This window comes from Pogona vitticeps, chromosome 2, assembly GCF_051106095.1.
Source record: "Pogona vitticeps strain Pit_001003342236 chromosome 2, PviZW2.1, whole genome shotgun sequence".
Taxonomy (NCBI): domain Eukaryota; kingdom Metazoa; phylum Chordata; class Lepidosauria; order Squamata; family Agamidae; genus Pogona; species Pogona vitticeps.
Genome location: NC_135784.1, coordinates 71937127 through 71961809, shown reverse-complemented (window position 1 = coordinate 71961809; position 24683 = coordinate 71937127). Strand labels below are relative to the sequence as shown.

Sequence of the window (24683 nt, the reverse complement as noted above, 5' to 3'; positions counted from 1 at the left end):
ACTGAGTTTAATGGGACTAATCCCAAAATAAATGTGCATAACATTGTAGCCTCAGGAAGCTGTACATTAAGAGATACCGTATACTGTATTTTTTTGCAACCGGAGGATGTGGACAGGACCTTTGGAGAGGGAGAATTACCACATGTCTTTCTTGCTCTTCCTGGTTTATAAAAATTGCCAGAGGGGGAACTGGTTGAGTGGGTAAGAGGGGGAATGCATGCCTCTATCCAACACGGCAGGGTGCCAGCACCGTTAATGGAGGCAATATTAAGACCATGGCTGAAAATGCCTTCCTTGAATCCCATGGTATTGGATAAATAGTTGTCGTCTAGTCGTTTAGTCGTGTCCGACTCTTTGTGCCAATCTCTAATGTTCTATTCCTGGGCAAGATATCTGAGGGTTCTGTTTTTTGAATCTGGGTCTCCACAAACACATCTTTAGACTTGGGTAACTTTGCGACAGGGGAAAGTTTTATTGGAGTATTCAGCATGAATTCTTTTTCTACAAAATTGTCCCATAACACTTCTCCTGTCACCAACAGGTCCAACAGGGGGCTCTTCATTTTGCTCATGAATGGGTTGGTTTCCTCTGGGTTCCTGGGACCAGGCCAGCCTTAGGGAGGGTCATTTTTTAGTATCTCATTGTCCTCTCCTTCTAGTAAGGGAATGGTCTCGTCCTCACCTGCTCCATCCCAGTCAACATCTCAGGTGTTGGGGAATAGGGTCCAGGGTCTCGTCACACCTCCCTCCTCTGAACCTCCTCCACTCTCCATCTCAATCTCTCCTGTTATTACCTCTCTACTGTTTCTTTCTCCTCTCTCAGCCGCCTCCTCCACCCACGAGCCTCCGCTTCACCCCAATAAGACAGACATGGGGGAATCTCTTGTCGCCAGCGATAGTCCGCCTCTTCCCTGGGCACTCGGAGTCTTTCCCACTCTCTGGTCCAAGGGTCTTGTCCAGATCCATTCCCAACCTGGAGGCAATCCGTCTCCATCTCTTTTTATCTCTGCTGCCTCCGCCTCGATCTCCACCCTCTTTTTTCTACCCATTCCTGCCAAATGTTCTTCCATTTGAATGGCTACCATTAACCCACACATTTTGACTTCCAAATCCCGGTTATCGGTACCCCTTTGTTCTTTTTTAACTGGGGATGGAGTGAGCAAGGTCTGTACCTCCCTCTCTGTAGTTAGTGGAAGGGATGGCACTCCAGTGAGGGGCTCCTTTCCCTTGCTTCTCTTCTCACACAGTCCAGGGATTCCTGGATGAGACAGACTATTTAAACCCATTCCAATCTGCCTTCAGGCCTAATTATGGGATGGAGACAGTCACCTAGGTGGATGATTTATGCCTGGAAATGGATGGGGGAATGTGTCCCTGTTGGTTCTACCAGACCTCTCAGCAGCTTTTCAAACCATCAGTCATGCTATCCTTCTGAGCCGTCTCTCTTGGACAGGCCTTGAAAGTACTGCCTTGCAGTGGCTCCAGTCCTTCCTAGAGGGAAGAACTCAGAAGGTGGTGCTGGGGGGACTCGCGTTCAATATCCTGGCCAGGGTTCTATTTTGTCCCCCATGCTATTGAACATATACATGACACTGCTGGGAGAAGTTATCTGGAGTTCAGGGGTTTTGTGTCACCAGTATGCAGATGACAGCCAACTCTATTTCTCTTTTCCATCTAAATCCAAGAGAGCTTTTCAATTCTTTGCCAGTTTTTTTTGTTTGTTTGTTTTTTTGGTGAAAAAAACCGGAAACTTAATCCAGAAGAGACAGAGGTATTCTTAGTCAGTCAAAAGGCAGATCAGGGAATAAGGATTCAGCCTGTGCCAAATAGGCTACACCCCTTCTGAAAACAAAGGTTCACAGCTCCGGTGTGCTCCTGGATTCATCCCTGAACCTGGATGCCCAGGTTTCAGCAGTGGCCAGGAATGCATGTGCACAGTTAAAACCAATCCACCAGCTGCACCCGTTCCTGCAGATGTCTGATCTGGCCACGATGACACATGCCTTAGTTACATCCTGACAACATTTGAGATTTTGTGGTTTAATTAGCATTATTAATATTGTTACGTAGTTTATCTCAGTATCATGGGATATTGTTATCATAGTCGCGCTTAAGGAAGCAAGCATTCACAGGCTTTTGAAATATATCTCAGTCATTTGTTGTCCTAAACGTGTCGATTACTCAAGCTGTCCAGGTGAACATCAGACAACTGTCAAGGTTCAGAATTTTGTATACAGTAGAGTGTTAAAATAATGGGGGGGGGGTTATAAAAAAGGAGCCCTGAAAACAAAAGTGCTTTTCAAATTGAACCTTCATCAGTAGTTTACTACAGTTGTTCCAAAACAATTACTGTAGCTGGCTCTCGAGCTAAGCAAAGCCACCGAACAATAACATCCAGATAGCTGAATTGTTTGTGTCACAATAGAGATGGCTCCTGTAGGTCTTACGATTTTTGTTCTTTAAAATTATTATATTCTCACATTCCAGGTTTCTATATTTTTTAATGTTACTGCTTTTTGATCCTTCAGGCTTTGCAAAAAAAAAATTGTCACAATATTGATGCTATCAGCATGGTGACAGCTTGCCAGATTTTCAATCATAAATCACTAGAATTATAATATGTGCTAGAATAATTGGATTTCCTATTGAAATTTTTTTCTTGGATCTCCAAGCCTGTGGACCTCCAGAACCCTTGAAAAGAATTTGTTTACAGGCTGGGGAAAGTTGTGAACAACTGAAAGAATTATAAATATGGGGATTTAACACACACACACATAGGCATTCGGGAATTCAACTCATGAAGGCAAAGCAAGGCAACACTTTATGCTATGTCATACACAGCAGATACCAGAAGCAATCATGTAACAGCACAGCAGCAGCAACAATCAACATAGATATCCCTCCACAGATTCAAATAGGCTTGGCTAAGAGCATTTAGAACAATTTTCTATGTCTTTTTAATATGTTTAATATTTTAATTTTCTGTGTATTGTTATGTGTAAAGTTATTTTCCTTGTCTTGTTTTTGGTAGGGAGAATATACCTTCTCAATCTCTTGTTTCCAATTATGTAGTCGGATTTCTATATTGATCATCTGGTGATGTCCACATGTACAGTTTCCTCAGTTGCTTGAGGCATGTATTTGGAAAAACAGATGGCTGACTTCACAGAACTCTCTAAGTCATTCTCATGCTTTATTTCTCTCCCCAGGCCAAAATTTCCAACCACATTTGCTTCTGGTTTGTTTCTTTCTTTTTGTTCTAGTCACCTATGATTATAAGCATGTCTTATTTTGGTGTGTGATCAGTTTCCTCCTGGAAGCATGCATAAATGTTTTCTGTTTCATCTTCTTCAGCATCTGTAGTTGGAGCCTAGACTTGAATGAGGGTTACGCCGAGAGGTTTTCTACAGAGTCTGATGGTTATTATTTGGTCAGATTGATATTATTCGGCATTAGCTCTTTAATATTATGGTTTTTTTCATAACTATGATGTATAGTTATGGATATAGCTTCTGTCTTTGAAATCACTTTAGTGTTCCAGAGATGTGATTTAATCAGATTTTCATGTCTGAGAACTCATATGCAAACAAAGCCTGTGTTTAGTTCCTGAGGGTCAAACACAAAACAAAGCATGCCAGTTTCCAAACTACAGTATGTGAGGTGGCAAAAGCTCATACAATTACTGTGCAACTAAAGCTCCTACTCTAGACACTTTCAATAATTAAAGAATTTCCCTTTCTAATGAAGGATTATCTCTAATTTACTGTACAGGTTCAGCCCTGGATAATCTTCAGAAAACTTATGCTTCTGAAACTTTGTGGACAAGGAGATTGCTCCCTGAATCATGTACCTCCTCCATACTTTTTGCTTTTCTTCAGAAACCTGAAGGCAAAAAAACCAAATTAAGAACTGTTGTGTCCACCCTGTGTCCTTGGTTTATTTTCCCTAATCCCAAATCCACCCTCTTGATGCATTTCCTCACATCATGCTGCCACCAGGTACAGTATAATTCAGTCAATACCAAATATATAGATCTCAGTCATGTGCTGCCAATACAACAGATTTATTGATATCATAGATGTTATGCAAATCACAGGAGAAAAATCACAGATGTTTAGGATTATTCATTAAATATCATTTGCTTTTATGTTGGTTGGTATGTGTATTTATTCACTGTTAACAATATTATCTGACTATCTATTTATTCTCTATGCATTTGAACTCTTTCCTATTACAGTGGTGCCTCGCACAGCGAGGTTAATCCGTTCTGGATTAACCCTCGCTGTGTGAAAGCATCGTTGAACGCGGCAAGAAAACCAATTGGAACGCATTAAACAGTGTTTAACGCGTTCCAATTGGGCTGAATACTCACCGTTCAATGATGCTTCCGGGCGGCTGGCAGCCATTTTCGCGCCCTCCCCTTGCTGAACGAGGGCACGAAAATGGCTGCGATCAGCTTTCCGGTGGATCCAAAATGGCCGCCGGAACAGCCGAAATTGCCGGCCGCAGCGTTTTCGCACCCTTGGTAAGCGAGGGGAGGGTGTGAAAACGCTGCGCGCAGCCATTTCGGCTGTTCCGGCAGCGTTTTCACGCCCTCCCCTTGCTTACCAAGGGCGCGAAAACGCTGCGCATGGCCATTTTGGGGTCGCGCAGCGGCCATTTTGGACCCGCCGACCAGCTGATCGGCGGGTCTCAAAGCGAAGGTCGGTAAGCGAACCGCTTACCAACCTTCGCTCTGTGAATTGTGCCCTATCTAGGTGTCGTTTTGCGATCGCTTTTGCGATCGCAAAAACGGCACCGTTGCGCGGATTCGTCACTCTACGGAGTGACCGTTCTGTGAGGCACCACTGTATTTCTAGCATTCCCACTTTCCAATCTCTGTCAAAACTTTCTCAATTCAATCTCCTAACTCTCTTCAATTCTGCAACCTCTTTTCTCCAACTCCTCTCTAAATCCCTAACCAACTGTCTAACTGTTCTTTTGGTTCCACACACACACCACCCGTGAATTCTTATCAGAGCACAAAAAAGCACACACCCTTGCTCATGTGGAGCTCATTTCAGACCCTCTTATATTTAATAGTCTGTGACAGACAACAGCTTGCATATGTTCAGAATCGATTCCATCATAACTACTACTCCTTTGAAAAAAAAACCAAACTAAAAAACAGTGCACTGGATTCATAATTAAGTACCAACTAATGTAATTATATACGGTCACATGAAGCAGGATAGATACCCCTCCAATTTAACATGTGTTAAATGTTGCAGATAGGCTGAATGAAATTCATAGCCAGTCTGTTTTGAGCTCTGGAGTTCAGACAACAATCAGTTCCCTGGTGCAAAACGCAGACGCCCATTCTCCTGACATAAAAATAAAACCAGAACAAAACGAACAGAGAAGGAAAATACAAGAAAGGATGTCCGTTCAAAATGGGGAGAAATGGGCTACTTCTCATTCCACATTTGCAACCAGGCTGCTGCAAATGTGATTCATTACCACCCTTTCCTTTTCAAATGGCTTTCCCAGATACCATAGATCATTCTGAAGTCATTTATCAGCTTCCATTTTCTAAAGGGCATATTATGCACAGAACTACAACATTCATCTAAACCAATTCCCTTCACAATTATAAAAAAAGCAGAACTGCTAACACTGAACAGGAGGCAACGATTTCTTAAGTTAAAAGTGCAGGAGGGGAAAGGTTTTATAGTACTTAAGGCAGCTGTATTTGGCTACTCCGGCATTCTGAATGAAATTTCTCTGTAATATCTAAGACAAAGAAATCTGCAAACAAACGCCACGGATGATAAGAACGTTCAGCCTGCCACAGATGGGTTGGCAGATTTTCCTATTTTATTTGGTTGTGCATTACCTCCAGGGCAAGACAAGCAGTTTTGCTGAGTACCGTGGCCAATTATCTTGCACAGAGCTCTGTCAAGAACAACACCGACTACCCAAAAGTCCAGAATTGGGGCGGGGATGTTGCAGGATATTTAAAATGTGAAAACTGCCACTCCTGGAAGTTTCCAAAAGCAGCAAGACCTGCTTCTCTCCACCCCACTTCATATAAAAGTCAAGGCCAGAGGTGGTCTGGGAGGGGCCACAGGCAGCCAGGGGGTTGCCTAGCATACGGACCTGAGGCTACCTCTGTGCTAGGGGAAAGTGAGCTTTATCCTCTCCTTCTAGAGCACGCCCCATCTATAACTAGAACAAGTCCAATACTGTTTGCCCCTCCTGTCTGGTAACACTTTCAATGGGGGAAGGCATCAGCTCTAGAAGAACGCTGCACTGCTCTCCCTCCATTGTCTTTGTTCATTCAAATCAGCACTGTCCCCTCGTGTGCTGCTCTGGAGGAAAAACTAAACGTTGAGGAGATCTGTTCACAAATTTCCAGTGCATAGGCATGGAAATGGAATTCATGGAGTCTACAATTCCCAGTGACCTCCAGCCAGCATAACCACTGAACATGCTAGGAAATCTTTCCCAGCTCTGCTTCAGTTTCACATCAGTTCCAGGCCTTGCCTGAATTTGGTTTATATCCATCTTTTCTCTCACGAACGGAAAAGCCCCCGTGGGAGATTCTGAGGAAAAAGAGCAGCTGCCTCGGAAATAGTTAGGCAGGCACTGCAAACACACCATCCTTCTCTCTGACAAGGTGTGAGCTAAACGTTCACTTACTTCTCACATCTGTATTCGGCTTTTCCTTCAAAAACGGAAAGAGGAATAAATGGACCTTATCATTTTCTTATGACGACACTGGGATGTAGACTAGGCTGAGAAACACACATGGACGGTCTGACCCATCATCAGTTTGTGAGCTTTACAATGGTCAAACCCAAACTGTAAATAATTTGCCAGCAGCGATCCAAGGAATCAAAGCTGTGAGACACCCCAAAGCCAGGAAGCCTTTGGTAGATAGCCAAGGGCCCAGACAACACAGGTAGCTTAGTGCAACTTCTCCTTTTTTAAGGACACCCAATGTGACTCTTAGTGGGGCTGATCCAAACCCCAGAACCTCATGCATACATTACAACCAGGATGATTTCAACACATGAGGAAACGGCATGCAAAACAAAGGGTCATTCATAACGGCAGTTGTGTCCAACAATTACCTTAGAGGTCCTTGCTGGTAGGTTCTCCCTGGCACAACTCCAAGAAAAACCAAAGATGACAGCAAGAGATGCAGTCATCTACTGATGCCTTGCAATCACCATGCATTTCTTGTACCTGTGCTAGATTTAAATGTCGATTTTATTTTCTAAATCTGCTACTTCAGTCCATTTAGATCATAAACTGAGAAAAGGATAGAAAATAGATAAAATGTTGTCCTTTGTCATTTATAATCAGATGTGAGCATGTCATTATGAAATACAAGTGACTAACTTTTTTTAAGCACACGAGGACAAACTCCTTCTGAATAAAAGGTAATGCTGTATATATGCTTATCATTTTTAAAAATCTGTTGCCAATCTTTCTGCCAATCAGCTCTCAACAAAGCTTCAAGAATCCACAGAGGGACAAAAATATGCACAGTAATTAAGACAAAAGTCAAACAACAGAGCAGTAAGGAGTAGCAGTAACATCAGCAAGAAGGAGTAAAAATCAACCAGATTTTAGCTGATAAATCCAAAGATCCTTTCCTGGCATATAGAGTACATTATCTGTTCTCTACCTCTCTTTTCTGAATGGCTAAATCAACAATCAATGTCCATAATAAGCCATAATCTCTTACATGGGATGGGTTTTTCCCCCCACAATGTTCTACATCACGAGTCTGGAGTGAGCAACACCATTTTCCTTAATAAACCTGCTTTTTCACTTTATAATTCTGGTGATGGAATGACGGAAGAAAATAAAGAGTTCCACTGCAACTTAAGCTAATTGTGAAGACATCTTGCAACAAATAAAGTCAATGAAAAATTGCATTTTTCTTGACCAACCAAATGAATAAGTAAGATCCAATTTGCAGCTCTAGAAAATTTTGGTCAGGAACACCCATAGCAAAGCAGTGTAGTGAAGTTGGTATTAAGGTACAATAAGATGCTTTCTTGTTGTTGTTACCTGGCACATGAACTAAATTGAAACATGTTACGCCGTATGCTGATGGTACAGGGTGAACTATAGGCAAAGCAAAGCAGCTCCCCACATATTGCCAGGTTAACGGTCTGAACATCATCATCTGTATTAAACAGGGTTTGGTAAGCAATTTCTATGGTTCATGGAAATCTGCCAGTGAAATTACTCATTCCAATACGATACGAAGAGGCACCGTCTTAAAGTTTAATGGCAGCAGGTGGCAGTTTAATAGTAGATTACAAAATGGTGACCCCATGCACCATGCAAACAGAACAAACATTTCTATGTTGTTTTTAGCTTTATTTGTATCAGGGGATTCTGAGACACTAGACAGCCAGATGTTTGTCATTATTAGCTGAATAGACAGACCACTTCCTCTGTTTACAGTATCATAATAAACCCAGACTGTGATCTTATACATGGGGCTGGAGGGACCCAATGGCAGCTTCCGGACTGTATCTCTGTTCTCATGCCCCCACTGAACAATAAGTGTTACTTTTATATTGCAGCCTGTTTTATTTTAGTTTTCAAAATGTTTTACGAGGACTGGATGAAGTAATTCCCAGGGCTCTTCCATTTCAAAAATCAGATTTTTGAAGGCTGTAGTAACGTGTCACAAACATTCCTGCATGTTGGTGTAATGACTTATATGCCATGTCCTTAAAATGCTTAGGACAGCTACACTACAATAAACAGTAACTTTTAATTCGTTTTCTGGATATTGGAGAAGAAACACTCATACACTGTACCAAGCTATGGGTTATTTATTAGGTTCCTCCAACTAAACCGATAAGACATTTGTCTAAATTTCACCTGAATCATGCATTTTCTTTTGAATGCACAACTCCCTTGAAACGGAGTAATGAATCTTTATTTATTACATTTGCTGTGCACCAGGCTCCATAAACAAATGGTCATAAAACAGTTTACATTATTCTCCTGTTGACAATATATATTCAATTATTTTTTTTCAAAGTCAAAGGAAAACCAATCATCCTGTCCTACCTGTTCAATGTAAAATTTTATAAGATTTTACAAGTCATCACCTATGGCTTTGCAATGGTGTCCCAGAGGTTAAAGCAGAAATGTCATCCTGTACAGACTATACCTAAGCAGGATGGTTAATTATAGGATCTTTTGGAGATCACTATACCATATGGTGGTCATAAGCTGGAAGCCACTTGATGGCGCACTGCAACAAAAACAAGAGAGGGCTCTCCATACATCTAAGGAACCTTCTCTTAATGCCTGGTTTACATACAATAGCCACCATGGGGATGCCATTTTAAGTTGTTTAGTTTCTCCAGTATGCAAATTGGTTAATTCCCATCATAACATCTTTTGGGATGCTTGAAGTGATAGCAAATTTCCTGTAGCATATTGCTAAGCATGAATGCTGTACAATACGGTCAGAACTGGGAAGAAGAAAGAATGGAAGCAGCTGCTTCTATGTGGAAGCCATGACATGTAAGTCCATATTGTGCCATCGGTGGTGAAACTTCATTAAATATATGAATTTAGGCCATTTAGCTTCATCCTTAAGGAAACGGGAACTCAAAGACAAGAAGTAAAACAAATAACCAGAACTGCTGTAGTCTAACAATTCCAGAAAGCATGCAGAGTATGTACATGCCCTGACACAGTACAGAGGACACCCAGGGTAAGATGTAGGGGTACACCAGCATGTAATTTGATACTACAACCCCCAGAACTGTGAGTTTGGAATACAAATCTTAGAGTATCCTGAAGAATTGTGGGAGCTGCACTCCAAACACACAAATATTCACATCTCTCATAAGCTGCATTCTTTTATTTTATTTTTGTTTTGGACAATCCAGCTTTAAAAGATACACAAACTATCCATTCTTCTTGGGGCAGGACTAAATGCCTTTGTCACCTTATATGCTAAAGCATCCAACATAATCCGTGGGACATGGAAGAACTTATTATCCCATTTATAAATATTTTGATAGTACTCACAGTCTAAACCACAGAAGACTGTAACACTTTCAAATCGCGTCAACACAATAAATGATACCATTTGTGCTCATGTGTATATTTGATTCTTTATGACCAAAAGGTTACTAATTGTTGAAGCACACAGAAAGGCCATGATAAATATAAAACAAAATGTGCTCGTATAGTTACTGCTCCCACACTATTAGCTAATATGGACTTCGAAGCTGTGCAGATAAGGGATTTGTACATTGTTATGCCACTAGTAGCAGTATGTCTTACTAGCTCTGGGCTAGTATAGGAAGAGAAATGGTACTGCTTTCATAAATGACTTAAGCGAAATAAAATGTAAAACTGATTTAACAAAAAATACCTACAGATCAGCACCTTGGGTCCTTCTAAGGAGAAAGGTGGGGTAAAAATATTTTAAATAAATGACTAATAATAGAATCTTTGTGTTGCTTCCAGATTTCTAGGGTACATATGCATATTTCCATTTTCATATGCATTTTGTGATATGGAAATGGAAATATCCAATATTGCTCACAAGGAATGAAATTAGTGCCTTATAATTGATTCTGTTGATCTTTTGAAGTACAGTGGTGCCTCGACTTACGAACGTCCCGACATACGACCATTTCGAGTTATGATCAGCTCCGTCCGCAAAATTTTCCTTCGAATTGCAGCCAGAGCTTCTAGTTACGAACAGAAAAAGGCAGGGGGGAAAGGCGGGAAATTCAGATTGCTAACTGTTGGTGGTGAAGAGGCTGCTTCTTTGTAGCTCTTTTGCCCCAGCAGTTAGAGAATGTGCAACCAGAGGAGGCTGCCTGGTAAGGTAAGGTGCTGCTTTATGCTTTTTTAAAAAAATATTCTGGGTGTTTTTGTAGTGTGGTTTTTGGCTGAGGGGGTTATGTTTCTGTGCTGTGATGAGTCTTGGGGAGTTTGTTTGTTTTTCGGTTCCCCCCATTCCAATGGGTCTTGGGGGGTTTGGTTGCATTTTGGAATGTTTTTCCCCCATTTCTGATGGGTCTTGGGGAGTTTGTTGGTTGGTTCCACCCCCCATTTCTGATGGGTCTTGGGAGGGTTGGTTGCTTTTGGGGTTTTTCCCCCATTTCCAATGGGTCCTGCATGCTTCCCTTCCTTTTTGCTTTGTTTTCTTTGCATTTCTGACTTTGTTTTCTTTGCATTTCTGATCTGCTCCGTTTTCTGTGCATTTCCAACCTGCTCCCTTTGTTTTCTGTGTATGGGTCTTGCACGCTTGATTGCTTTTCTCCCTCCCCCTTCATCTGGAAGGGATTAATCATGTTTCCAATGAGTCTTGCAGTGATTTTTTTGTGTGATTTTTTTTCTTCGGACGGAACAGACTAATCGTGTTTCAATGCATTTCAATGGGAAATGGTGCTTCAACTTATGACCATTTCGAGTTACGACCATCTTCCGGAATCAATTAAGTTTGTAAATCGAAGCATCACTGTAATTCCAATCTGATGTGGTGACAGTCATGACCAGGCACTTGACAGAACCCTGTCAGATCACGTGAGTAGCTTCCACAGCTGGGGCTCTGCCTGTGTAAATATTGAACAGGATATTGTCTGTAGTCTTCTTAAAGCATGAACAAATACGACATATCTAAAGAGGTTTGTGGCCCAGTACATGGGAGCACCTCAGGCCGAAATTTCAGATGGGAACTTCCCTGCCCCAATCCCAAGCTGTCATTGCCTAAAAGTAAAGGTTGTTTCTGATCTCTGAACTTAGATTTCTCTTTCCATACCAAAATCTCAGATGTAACACGTTTTTCTAGAGGTAGAGGTAAAATAGTACAATTCATGGAAATATATCTACAGATCATCTTTCATTACTTCAGTGCAGCCGTTCTCAACAAGGGCCAATATATATATAGAGAAGGGGGGGGAGCATATTCCAAATGTGTGACAGCATATATCCGCCTATGGATATACATCTGTGAATTACATCTGTTCTATGAGTGTAAGTCTTTATGATAAAAGAGAAACAGAGATGGTAACAGAACACTATAAAGACAATGTAGCGGTGTAACCTGACCACATGGAAAACTATTGGTAGCTGCTTGATAGGTGCTTTAAAATGACAATCTAAACAAATAAGACATTTTGGAAGAATCAACCACATTTCAGGGCCAAGATTTCCATTGTCTGTTCAGAAACAAATATCTGGAGATTATTACAGGCAAGGTCTGGTATAAATTAATTTTTAAATTTTACTTCTTCTGGCATGAATAAGAGAATGATCCACTAGTAATGTCTGCCCTTTCATCTTGTCAACAATATTAATCCTAGAGTCTCAAACTCACATAAGAAACAATTTAATGACTGTGTTCCTCAGGTCTTTTTTTTTTAATTCCACTAGCAAGAAGCTAAGTATAGCCTCCTATTTAAACGGATCTTTCAAAGAAAATAATTGAAAACAAAAAACACCCAATATTCAAGTCAATGTAGTTAGTATAATTGTTTTCAAATTATATAGCCCTGTTTTGCAACTGAAAAAAATAAATTAATACAAAGTGGGAATGTACATGTAAGCCCCACACCTCTGTCCATGCATAAGTCAGCTCTACTTCAAATTCTGTACAGTCAGTGCGAGGGTCTGAAGAGACGTTCTAAGAGCAGTTCTGTTGAATATGTTTAGAAGACTTCCCACAATGAGAAACTCTGTTTTTTTCAAGCTTGTTGATCGGGTGGAGGCTCAGAGCTTTGTTGCTTTAAACAAGTAACAGATTCCAGTTACAGCTCTCAGGGACACACCAACTGGTTAGTTACCCATTCAAGATTTTAGTTCAAAAACAAAACAGTTTTCTTGTCATCTCAAAGCAAATAAAATGGTTACTTTTAGCATTTACTGTCTGTTAATTTATGTATTTTTTTAAATTACTATTTACTATGTTTCCCGTAGAAGGAATGGAGTAGCTCTCATAGTCAACAAAAGAGTGGGAAAAGCTGTAATGGGATACAATCTCAAAAATGATAGAATGATGTCAATACGAATCCAAGGCAGACCATTCAACATCACAATAATCCAAGTTTATGCACCAACCAGCATTGCTGAGGAGACTGAAATTGAACAATTCTATGAAGATTTACAACACCTTCTAGAACTGACACCAAAGAAAGATGTTCTTCTCATTCTAGGGGACTGGAATGCTAAAGTAGGGAGCCAAGAGATAAAAGGAACAACAGGGAAGTTTGGCCTTGGAGTTCAGAACGAAGCAGGACAAAGGCTAATAGAGTTTTGTCAAGAGAATAAGCTGGTCATCACAAACACTCTTTTCCAACAACACAAGAGGCGACTCTATACATGGAAATCACCAGATGGGCAATATCGAAATCAGATTGATTATATTCTCTGCAGCCAAAGATGGAGAAGCTCTATACAGTCAGCAAAAACAAGACCTGGAGCTGACTGCGGTTCTGATCATCAGCTTCTCATAGCAAAATTCAAGCTTAGACCGAAGAGATTAGGAAAAACCACTGGGCTACTCAGGTATAATCTAAACCACATCCCTTATGAATACACAGTGGAAGTAAAGAACAGATTTAAGGAACTAGATTTGGTGGACAGAGTGCCTGAAGAACTTTGGATAGAGGCTTGTAACATTGTCCAGGAGGCAGCAACGAAAACCATCCCAAAGAAAAGGAAATGCAAGAAAGCAAAGTGGCTGTCCAACGAGGCCTTAGAAATAGCAGAGAGGAGAAGGGAAGCAAAATGCAAGGGAGATAGGGAAAGTTACAGAAACTTGAATGCAGACTTCCAAAGAATAGCAAGGAGAGACAAGAGGGCCTTCTTAAATGAACAATGCAAAGAAATAGAGGAAGATAACAGAAAAGGAAAGACCAGATATCTGTTCAGGAAAATTGGAGATATTAGAGGAACATTTTGCGCAAAGATGAACATGATAAAAGACAAAAATGGGAGGGACCTAACAGAAGCAGAAGACGTCAAGAAGAGGTGGCAAGAATACACAGAGGAATTATATCAGAAAGATTTGGATATCCCGGACAACCCAGACAATGTAGTTGCTGACCTTGAGCCAGACATCCTGGAGAGCGAAGTCAAGTGGGCCTTAGAAAGCCTGGCTAACAACAAGGCCAGTGGAGGTGATGGCATTCCAGTTGAACTATTTAAAATCTTGAAAGATGATGCTGTTAAGGTGCTACATTCAATATGCCAGCAAGTTTGGAAAACTCAACAGTGGCCAGAGGATTGGAAAAGATCAGTCTACATCCCAATCCCAAAGAAAGGCAGTGCCAAAGAATGCTCCAACTACCGTACAATTGCACTCATTTCACACGCTAGCAAGGTTATGCTCAAAATCCTACAAGGTAGGCTTCAGCAGTATGTGGACCGAGAACTCCCAGAAGTACAAGCTGGATTCCGAAGAGGCAGAGGAACTCGAGACCAAATTGCTAACTTGCGCTGGATTATGGAGAAAGCCAGAGATCCAGAAAAATATCTACTTCTGCTTCATTGACTATGCGAAAGCCTTTGACTGTGTGGACCACAGCAAACTATGGCAAGTTCTTAAAGAAATGGGAGTGCCTGACCACCTTATCCATCTCCTGAGAAACCTATATGTGGGACAGGAAGCAACAGTTAGAACTGGTCATGGAACAACTGAGTGGTTCAAAATTGGGAAAGGAGTACGGCAAGGCTGTATATTGTCCCCCAGCTTATTTAACTTATATGCAGAATACATCATGCGGAAGGCTGGACTGGAAGAAACCCAAGCCGGAATTAAGATTGCCGGAAGAAATATCAACAACCTCCGATATGCAGATGATACCACTCTGATGGCAGAAAGTGAGGAGGAATTAAAGAACCTTGTAATGAGAGTGAAAGAGGAGAGTGCAAAAAACGGTCTGAAACTCAACATAAAAAAAACTAAGATCATGGCCACTGGTCCCATCACCTCCTGGCAAATAGAAGGGGAAGATATGGAGGCAGTGTCAAATTTTATCTTCCTGGGCTCCATGATCACTGCAGATGGAGACAGCAGCCCTGAAATTAAAAGGCGCCTTCTTCTTGGGAGGAAAGCAATGACAAATCTTGACAGCATCTTGAAAAGCAGAGACATCACCTTGCCAACAAAAGTCCGAATAGTCAAAGCTATGGTTTTTCCTGTCATGATGTATGGAAGTGAGAGCTGGACCATAAAGAAAGCAGACCGCCGAAGAATTGATGCCTTTGAATTGTGGTGCTGGAGGAGGCTCTTGAGAATCCCCTGGACTGCAAGGAGAACAAACCTATCAGTTCTAAAGGAAATCAACCCTGAATGCTCACTGGAAGGACAGATCCTGAAGCTGAGGCTCCAGTACTTTGGCCATCTCATGAGAAGAAAAGAGTCCTTGGAAAAAACCTTGATGTTAGGAAGGTGTGATGGCAAGAGGAGAAGGGGACGACCGAGGATGAGATGGCTGGACAGTGTCTGCGAAGCAACCGACATGAACCTGACACAACTCCGGGAGGCAGTAGAAGACAGGAGGGCCTGGCGCGCTCTGGTCCATGGGGTCACGAAGAGTCGGACACGACTAAATGACTAAACACAAACACACATGTTTCTGGTGATGACATCATTCCCCTCATTTATCAAACCTGTAATTTTATTAATACAGAGATAAGATTACTCCAGCATGACCTGCTTTTGAGAAACACATGCCCTGTATTTTTTTAACATTCTTTTCGAAAAATTCACAGACTGATTACATGACACAAAGGCTGATTTGAATTGGTTCAGCCCTTTTTGCTCCCAATGCCACTTTCCCCCTCAGCCACTGGGTATTAATATGAATTTGACCAGTTAGTAGTTTCCTGGATCTTGTTCTTCCACCTTTTTGAGGACTGAGACTATACTTGCCCACCTGCAGCCTTTAGCAGGTGCTATTCAAAAATTTCCAAATCCCAAAGACTGTAGGTGCAGAAATTATATCTTCGAGTTCTTTTAGTTCCATAGGATACAGTTCATCTGGTTCTAGAGATGTGAATTCATTTCAAGTACTGTAGCTGGGTGCATCTGTAGTTCCTCTCCACTCATCTGGTAGAAACCTATTTATCTATCTGCCTGCTGCCTCCTTTATTCTACCTGCACTGAGATGTATGTTATTTTTCTTCTGAAGTAGGTGTTTAGCAATTCCACCTCCTTTCTGTCACCTTATTGGCATATCTCAATACTTTTCATGCAGTGAATTTTCAGCTACCTTATTCTTCATATTGACCTAGTATGAAGAATATTTCTGAAAGCCTGTTTTTATGTTATTTTTAACCTCTCCTGCGCATCTGGACCCATGTTGAGCTTTAGTTCTCCTGATATTCTCCCTAGAAATACCAGCTATCAAACTGTACTTTCTCTTAGTCATTTATTCCCCCTTCTATTTCTTATATACTGTATGCCCCTTTTCAATCTCAGCTCATCAGAAATGTCCTTAAACCATCACCTTGATTTCTTAAGATGTCTCCTACACTTTCCCCCCTTAAGATTCATTTAATTGTGTCTTCACTCTTTAAAAATCCCCCACCTAATCTAAACTCCTTTCTTTCTGAAAATGTCTGAACATGGGATTCACCCAGCATTTCCCTAAGCTTTTTGAAACCAGATTCCTGAAAGCCCAGACTGCACTTCATATGATATTACACCTTCTCATTCCTTAGTATAATGAATCTCAGGATGGCATGGTCACTTCTACTCAACATTGCCACTACTTTTACCTTCTCAACCAATTATTCCATGTTGGTGTGATCTAGGTCCAGGACAGTGGAAGCTGTTGTTGCTTCTTCTGTCTTCTGCAAGATGGAATTGTTAGCAAGACAGTTGGGGAATATATCAGACCTTACATCCACAGCAGAGTTGGACTTCCGAAAGGCATCAGGATATTTGAGCTCTTCCATTACTCCTGTCTCTCCCCTCTTTTGCTGTTTAGTAGATCTTGGAGGGCATTGTCTAAGTGTGAAGTGTTCAGTCTTGTTTAAACATCTGTAAAGTGATGCCACAACAAAGATGGCACTGATTTTCTTTCCTCTCATTTTTATGTATATTATTTCCATCAATCATTTTTATTTCAAGTCGTGGGTCTCCTTGTTTCCATGGCTGAGAAGGGATTCAAACCCAAGCCTCCTGAGTCCTTATCCTTCACTCTATCCACTACACCACTCTGGTGTATTCATCCTTTAAATACAACACTATTTCTCTTCCCTTCCTATGTGGTCTGTTCCTACAGAATAGGTTATAACCTTCAATTATTATTTAGGTTATTTGTTACACTCATGTTCTTATTGCAAGGCTCTGTCCTGCAAGCTGCAATTTGTTAATTCGTCTTTTCTCGAGCCCCCATCAGTCTGTAATGGAAATTATTAAACTCTAATTGTCCAGCTGTTGCTGGATCAGAGAGACATTTGAAACTACAGAGTGCAACACTTTCAAGGAAGAATTATATACTCTTCTCCTAGTATTCACAGAGGTATTGACTGTGTTGTTCTTCTGTGCTTAGTTCTACATGACTAATTGCTGTACTGGCTGTCTCTTTTAGGACAAAATGATGCAAAAATACATCAGGGATGTATGTTGACTGATGTTGCCTATGAAGGCAATACTGGCCCAGATCAACTCATGGTGTAACTACACTGTCCAAATAATCTGTCAGGTTATTATTGTGCTGATTCGTGTCATATGTTCTTTGTGTCACTGTAAGTCTCCTTAACTGAACTGGGTTGATTCGGTCTAGAGCAGGGGTCATCAACCCCCGGTCCGTGGCCCGGTGCCGGTCCGTGGGCCTGCCGGAACTGGGCTACGGATACGGATCTCCACCCCCTGCACGCATGCGGGTGTGTGCGTCATGATCATGCAGTAGGTGTGTCATGCCCACCGCATGAGCGTGGGAGTGCCCTTGCCTCCCTGCACATGGAGCTCGCTCCCCCCCAGCCAGTCCGCAGCCCCAAAAAGGTTGGGGACTGCTAGTCTAGAGGACTACACCTCTATATAAATGGCCTCAGAGAGACCCAGGGTTGGCACTTTGAACTGTTCATGGGTCTCTTGTACAATATTAATTCGCCTCCCCCCATTTTTTAATTCTAAGTGACTCCAGAGCCTATGCAATGTCAAACAGTTTATTACAAAAATCTGAAAAGGGAAACAGTCTGGACAGGAAGCATAATCACTAATTTCGTGATGGGACAGCATCCCACATCACCTCAAACACATCATCAAAATGTCATCATAGGGAATGTCCCTGCACATAAAATACAACTGCATGGCCATTCACACAATCAAAAGCAGGTAAAAAAAACAGTGCTATATAGAACAACTGAAAATAACTTTAAATTTTAAAGTTAAACAACTTTCCAATGGGTGTTAAAAAATTCACCGAAGAAAAGTATGGGTCCCTCTCATCTGCACACTAACAGTAATATTATGTAGTCAAGAAATTTTGAATTTCATCATGCTAAACCAGGCCTAATTACTCATGATAACTGGAGGAGTATATTACAATGTAGTTGGTCTCCTCGGTTAAAATTACAGAGAAAGGTTTCACCACCTTGTCAATGTTAGCTGCCAAGGATAAGGAAGGTATAGTTGAGGGTCTAAGGATCTGGAGCCCTGCCTTTCTTGATTTGCAAAGAAATCTGCTTCATGCTGTACAGTATAAGCCAGCCAGCTTTCTAGTAAGTGTCTTTGGGGACTGTCCACATTTTTAGAAAGAAGAGAGGCAGAGTTAATGTAAGTTTAAATGAGCTTCACGCCCTGAATAATTGGTTCTGTAGCTCCCAATATTTTTATGGAATTAACACTTTGTTAGTTAACCACCAAAGGTTGTTGGTGGCTTAATACACGCAAATTTATTTACTAACTGAAATTAAGAGATGAAAGCATGTCTTGTGATTATACCTTGCAAAGAACTTTCAAAGGAAATGTTATTTCACAGCATCATCATAAAACTGAAAATCCCATTCCATACAAGCTCCAAGAAATGTAAAGCTCCTCACTTTCACAGCATGCCCACTTTCACTACATTTGTAAATGAGTAAGAGCTTCTACATAGAAACACATTAAAAAATCCCCTTTTAAATGGAGAGCATTTTTCCCTCTGTCTGGGCCAGAAGGTTGATAGACAATGTAAATTCTTTGGTCTTACAGCTCCCTGATCTTACCATAAAATTGGGATCTACTATTCAGAGATGTGGGAGCTTTACAAGCTCCGGCTATTGTTTGTTAAACACAGACAGGGAAATCCTTCCTCAACATGGCCTTTCAAGTCCCAGATTCCATCCTTAAATATAAGAAAAGAAACAAACGGCTGAGTGTTCTCTACTGCCTCCAGATGGTGGCCCACATCCAGCCCCTTTACCTCTCTCGGCTGCCCTCTCTTTTTTTGTTTTACACATACTGTGCTGTTCCATCATTCATTCTGACTGTTTGATTTATGTTCAGAATCAAAAAGGGGCTGGAGAGAGTGGAAGAATGAAAGAAGCTGACACTGACAGCTTCTTTTTCACAGTAATGAACCAATCAGCACGCTCTTTTCCTTGCCTGTCCTTATCTATCACCTTTTCTTCCTCTACAAAGCAAGACCAAGCGATTGGGGAATGAGCTCAGCAGCATCTTCCATGTAATGCTTTATGCCTTTGTAAGTGGCCTTCTTCAGTGGAGTTGCTGCTGTGCCTGATGGCTATTTTTAGCTTATCTAGCTCGGTTTGTTTCCTGCATATAATAAAGGATATCTGCTGATGAATAGTATCAAGTTTCTTCATGGCGAGCTGCAGCAGAAAGTCATTAATTCATGGCTCTTGATGGTATTCCTATCCCTGTTGGCTTTGATTCCATTAAAACACAATCCATTCCAAACAACTGTGTGCAGAAAGAAGCAGATATTTAAAAATTAAGGGCATAGCTCCATTATCAATCTATAATCTATAAATGTATTTTAAAATTACACCGAAGAAATGGATGCAGAAAGCAGTTATGTGGCATTTGTATATAAAAAACTGTTTTTAACAGAATTTCAGGGGGGGAAACTTAACTCCTGATACCAGGAGTGGAATCAAAGGAAAAGCACAACTTCTGACAACCTTCAGAAAAACTAGTATTCTCAACAAAGGTCTTTTGACACAACAAAGGTCTTATAGGAGTCAGCTGACCCGGCCCCACATATGTTGCTTCTCTCCATCCTGCCCCCCCCATATCATCCCACAGTCATCCCACTGTATCCTCTGTCAGAGATGGCTATCTTGCTTTGCAAATTAATAGGGTTAGCCTTGGGGGGTGGGGTGGGGAGAGATTTTTCCTTGCAGTGCTAGGTAAACGAACAAAATCACTTCAGAAACAATTTCATTTGGTAAACATCTTTTATCTTGATTAGTATACAATAACTCAGGCGCTCATCATAATGAGCCTCTAAATTAAGGAAGAGAATGTCTGAAATGTCCAAGACAAATACAGACCAAATAGTCCTCAGCTTGAGGGCAACAGATCAAAAGAAAAGGAGCCCGAGCCATATGGAACATTTTAATATGCCTGTAGTAAAGAGCCAAGGTCAGTTTTTCCCAGGCTTCTAACACCAAAGGCACAGGGGAGGTTTGAGGGATTGAAATTGGAGGCACATCTTTCTTTTTTCATTCAAAAAGATGTATCCATGAGCCTCATTTTCAGCTATGGTCAGAGATTCTCTTACACTGGGAAGCAATGTAACAGTTAGAGGAGGCCTGGTTTCCCCTCTGCACAGTCTGACCCTTGGGAAGCCATGATGGACCAGAGCCGAGACCCACTCAGTCCAGTATTCTGTTCATAGACTGGTCCAAAAGAGATACCTATGAGAAGCCTACCAACAGCACAGGAGCGAAACTTCAGCCTTTGCCACCCGTTCCCCAGCAAATGATACTAGCCTATATTGGACATGGTGTGTATACCCATCTTGATTAACAGTCACTGATGGACAAAATTATCCAGTTCTTCCTCAAAATCGGCAGCCATCACTATATTCCGTGGTTTAACTGCGTAGTGTGTGAGAAAGTATTTCTCTCTTCCACTCCAGTGATGCTTCAGGGATTCCCTCCTTCACACAGCTATGCAGTATTAAACAGGTAGTGTCCGTACCCTCCAGGAATTGTTGTGAGTCATACAGTTCCCAACCCATGGCAATTCTACAAATTTGTAACCTCCAAAAAGTCTTGCCATCATCAAGAGCCCTACTCAGATGTTGCAAACTCAAGACTCCTTCATTGAGTCAATCCATACCTTATTTGGGCTTCCTCGTTTCCTATTACTTTCAACAGTTCACAGCACAGTTGTCTTTTCTAGGAATTCTACTGTGTTGTTAGTCCCACAAGATTGATGACACGGTGTACATTTCAGGGTAGAATGGGATGCCAGGGGCAAATCAGTGTGATATGAAATACCTCTGTCCAAGAAGCACAACATGGGGAATGGATCCAGTTATTTTTTTGCAGTTCACTTTAGTGGCACATTAATGTCTCCCAATACTAGGACACTTGTCTTATTTTGCTTTATAGTAACATGAGGTTGCATCATTGATGCTGAACACTACTTAACAAGATGAAGCACACTCTTCTTAGACAGATAAACATTCCTGTCAGCACTAAGTGACAAATAGACGGGAAGAGGCTGAGTTGAAAGAAGGCAGTGTGTCAACCAAAAGAAGACAAGAGGCAGACTCTTTCCTTAGCAACTGTGTGTGGAAATTACCAGCTAATAACCATCAGGGCTAACATCTAGTCTCAGGGACCATGGGGAAAAACGCCCTCATTGTCTCCACTAATGGCAATGGATATTTCCCATGTTTTCCCAACAGCACAGCACGGACATGAACACAGGGTGTTCACAAACAGAGACAGCAGGCATCGCAGTAAGAAGGGATTAAAATGGCTGCTGTGAGCTAGCTGGATAGCTGAGTGAGTTAGGCATCTGGTGGTGGAGCCAGAGAGAAGTTCAATTCTCCACTGAGCCTCCAGGGAGAAGAGACAGTTTGTGTGATCTGAGGCAAAGCTGCAAAGTCCCATGATGCCTCCCAAAGAAGCAACTAGAAAACTACTTCTGAATATTCTCTACCTAGAAAACCCTTAAAAGGGTCACCGCGAATCGGAATTGACTTGATGGCACACAGTTAAATCCACATGACAACAGCACATCTTTCAGCCCCACTGATGGGCCAGCAGCCCAGAAGGCACTGGAAATTGAGAGTAGCCTCAAAGGCTGGCCCCACACTATTAGGATTGATGTAATGGTCATCATTTATATTTCCTCATAATGCAATGCTTGCCATGTGTCATATGTTGAGGGACTGCATTGTCAGAAAATTAAAACACTAGATGTGCAAAACACACACACACCATAGTAACTTAGACCCAGCACTCCTGACAGCATCTAGGAAGGGGTGCAACTCACCAGGTCATCATTTGTTGTATGCTCCCCCCCCCCTCCGGTCTGCCTACCATTCGTTCAAAAGAAAAGTTAACAAAACAGACTAGAATAAAAATGGGAACATGTTCAATCTATTTGTTCTGCTACCAATTTTACTCCTTGGTGTTCTCGTCTTTCTCTGTGCACATTAATCACACTTTTTGTGACAGGTATCATCATCCCAAAAGCATTGAGGGTGATAATTTGCCCTCATGGGATTTGTTTATTCAAGAACACTTTACCAATTATTGATAAAGTCCCCCTTCCCAGGAGATTTGCACTCCTTCCCAATCGATCTTCTTGGAAAACACAGCATTCTACTTATACATAATCCCATGGACTTTTTCTTTTACCTAGATCGGTGTTGATGTTTTTGGATTTTTCTGTAGTCTTTTCATGTCAGAAAGAGTGAGGGTGGAAAGGGGGCAGCGCATTAAAAGGAAGGAAGGAAGAAGCATTGATTATATGGACTCTTCAGTTTACCCTGGGTTCCCTGAAGGACAGAAATGAAGCTAGAATCAAAACACAAACCACCAGCAAAACATTTCTCAAACAAAGAGGAAGACAGACAGACACACACAGAGCAAGTATGCATTGATGTTGAGGTTTCTCTCCAAGGTCAGAGTCCTGAGTGTTAACTTTTCCAGCTCCTTTCGGTGAAACTGTTATTGTTCCGATGAAAATTAATGGCGTGTGGGTGTCCTATGCTTTGCTTTGGCAGCAGACCACAGGTTTACACTCAGTACCCGTAACTCAAGTTCTTGGTTCACCAATACTGAAGTCAACCATGTTTCTTTTAGACTGAGTTTTTAAAACAACTGTATTGTTTACAATAGGGAAAGTGAACCAGCTATAAAGGATTCCACATACAGTACTATTCTGCTAAGCTTCCCCCCCCCCCCGCTATTGTTGATCAGTGATCAGAGAGGACATTTAAAGATTGTTCAGTACCCTGCATGGAATTGGGCTGTGCTTGGCATGTTTTAGAGCTGTTGCACCAGGCCTTACTCATGAGCAGATGTTAATAAAATTGGAACATTTCTTTGTCTGCTGGATGGAAAAATAGTAAGAATTACACCTTGCCCATTCAATTTGTTTTACTGTCATCCACTCAGCCCTTAGTCCTGCCCTGCCCCATCCATCTATCCAATTGTGGAATGTTGATGTCAGCATCTGGCCAAATTGCCCACAATCTGAGAAATCTTCCCCCACCTAATACATATAGTGCCATCCGTCTATAAGTTTACTGTGTTGCATTCAGCAAATGAAACAAAGGGAAGGTAATCAAGACTGGAATATGAAGTGGTTTCAGTTTCATGCATTTAGGCTCTACTGTAGACTGAATTACCGGCTGAATTCCCATGAGAAATGGGAACCAAAGGTTGCTTCCATGACTTAATGTACAAGGAAGATTTTGAGGAAATACATGAAGGAAGTAAAATGGTGGTATCCGGGCAGTGTCTTCGAAGAAAACTGGTCACTGCTGGGTGATGGTGGAACTGGAAGGGTGGAAATTACATGCAAGGATGTATTGGATATAAGGACAGGAAGATATGGTGGGGTACAACCCCCCCATGGGGATTGTGCTGCACCCCGGAGTGGCTAGAAGCCAGTATCAGGACACAGAAGAACAGGTGTCAGCCGGAAGCAGCCGTCAATTCATGATTCATATTCTTATCTAATTTTGCAGGATATCTTAGGGAGAGAGAAAAAAACAGCAACAACCAACAAATACGCACCAACATTTGAGTAAGATAAAGCAAAAGTGGAACATTTGGGGTTATATAGCAGTTTTAGCCATAAAATAAGACGAATCACCAGGTTTATATTTGCAAGGGTGTGATATTTAATTGGAGCATCTATTCTTTACACTCCATTCATACGTTACATAATTTTAACTCCACCTGCATCCTGATTTATGGCGTCAACTGCTGGATTGAGACCAAACTGTTTCATTCTTGGATTAGTTTTATCTTAAATTTTTGGTGCACATCTGCTGGCCATTGCTTTTGAATGAAGAGACATGTTTTGTATTGTCAGCTTCCGTACATCTTAATGTGAAAGTGCAATTGCAGGAAAACTGAAGAAAAAGCAAGTACAGCACAGCTGTAGGTGCAGTCATTGCTCTGGTTTTATGTGCACCTGGATTGTTTATATCTTCAACTGCTGCTCTCAAGCCTTGCATCAAACAATGTGGCATTTAGATCGATTAC

At 41.5% G+C, this 24683-nt stretch overlaps 1 protein-coding gene across 5 annotated transcripts in view; it reads right to left on the bottom strand.

Annotated features, from left to right (window-relative positions):
• The window catches only part of EFCC1 (EF-hand and coiled-coil domain containing 1), a 118860-nt gene that overhangs the window by 67833 nt on the left and 26344 nt on the right, over nt 1-24683 (bottom strand). The window contains exon 4 of one of the 5 annotated variants that reach the window (XM_072989699.2): nt 16320-17034. The exons of the other annotated variants lie outside the window; for them this stretch is intronic. Coding sequence (XP_072845800.2) covers nt 16782-17034 — 253 coding nt within the window. The 3' untranslated portion in view covers nt 16320-16781. Of the gene's footprint in view, nt 1-16319; nt 17035-24683 lie in introns of those variants that run through there. 5 annotated transcript variants of the gene reach the window in all.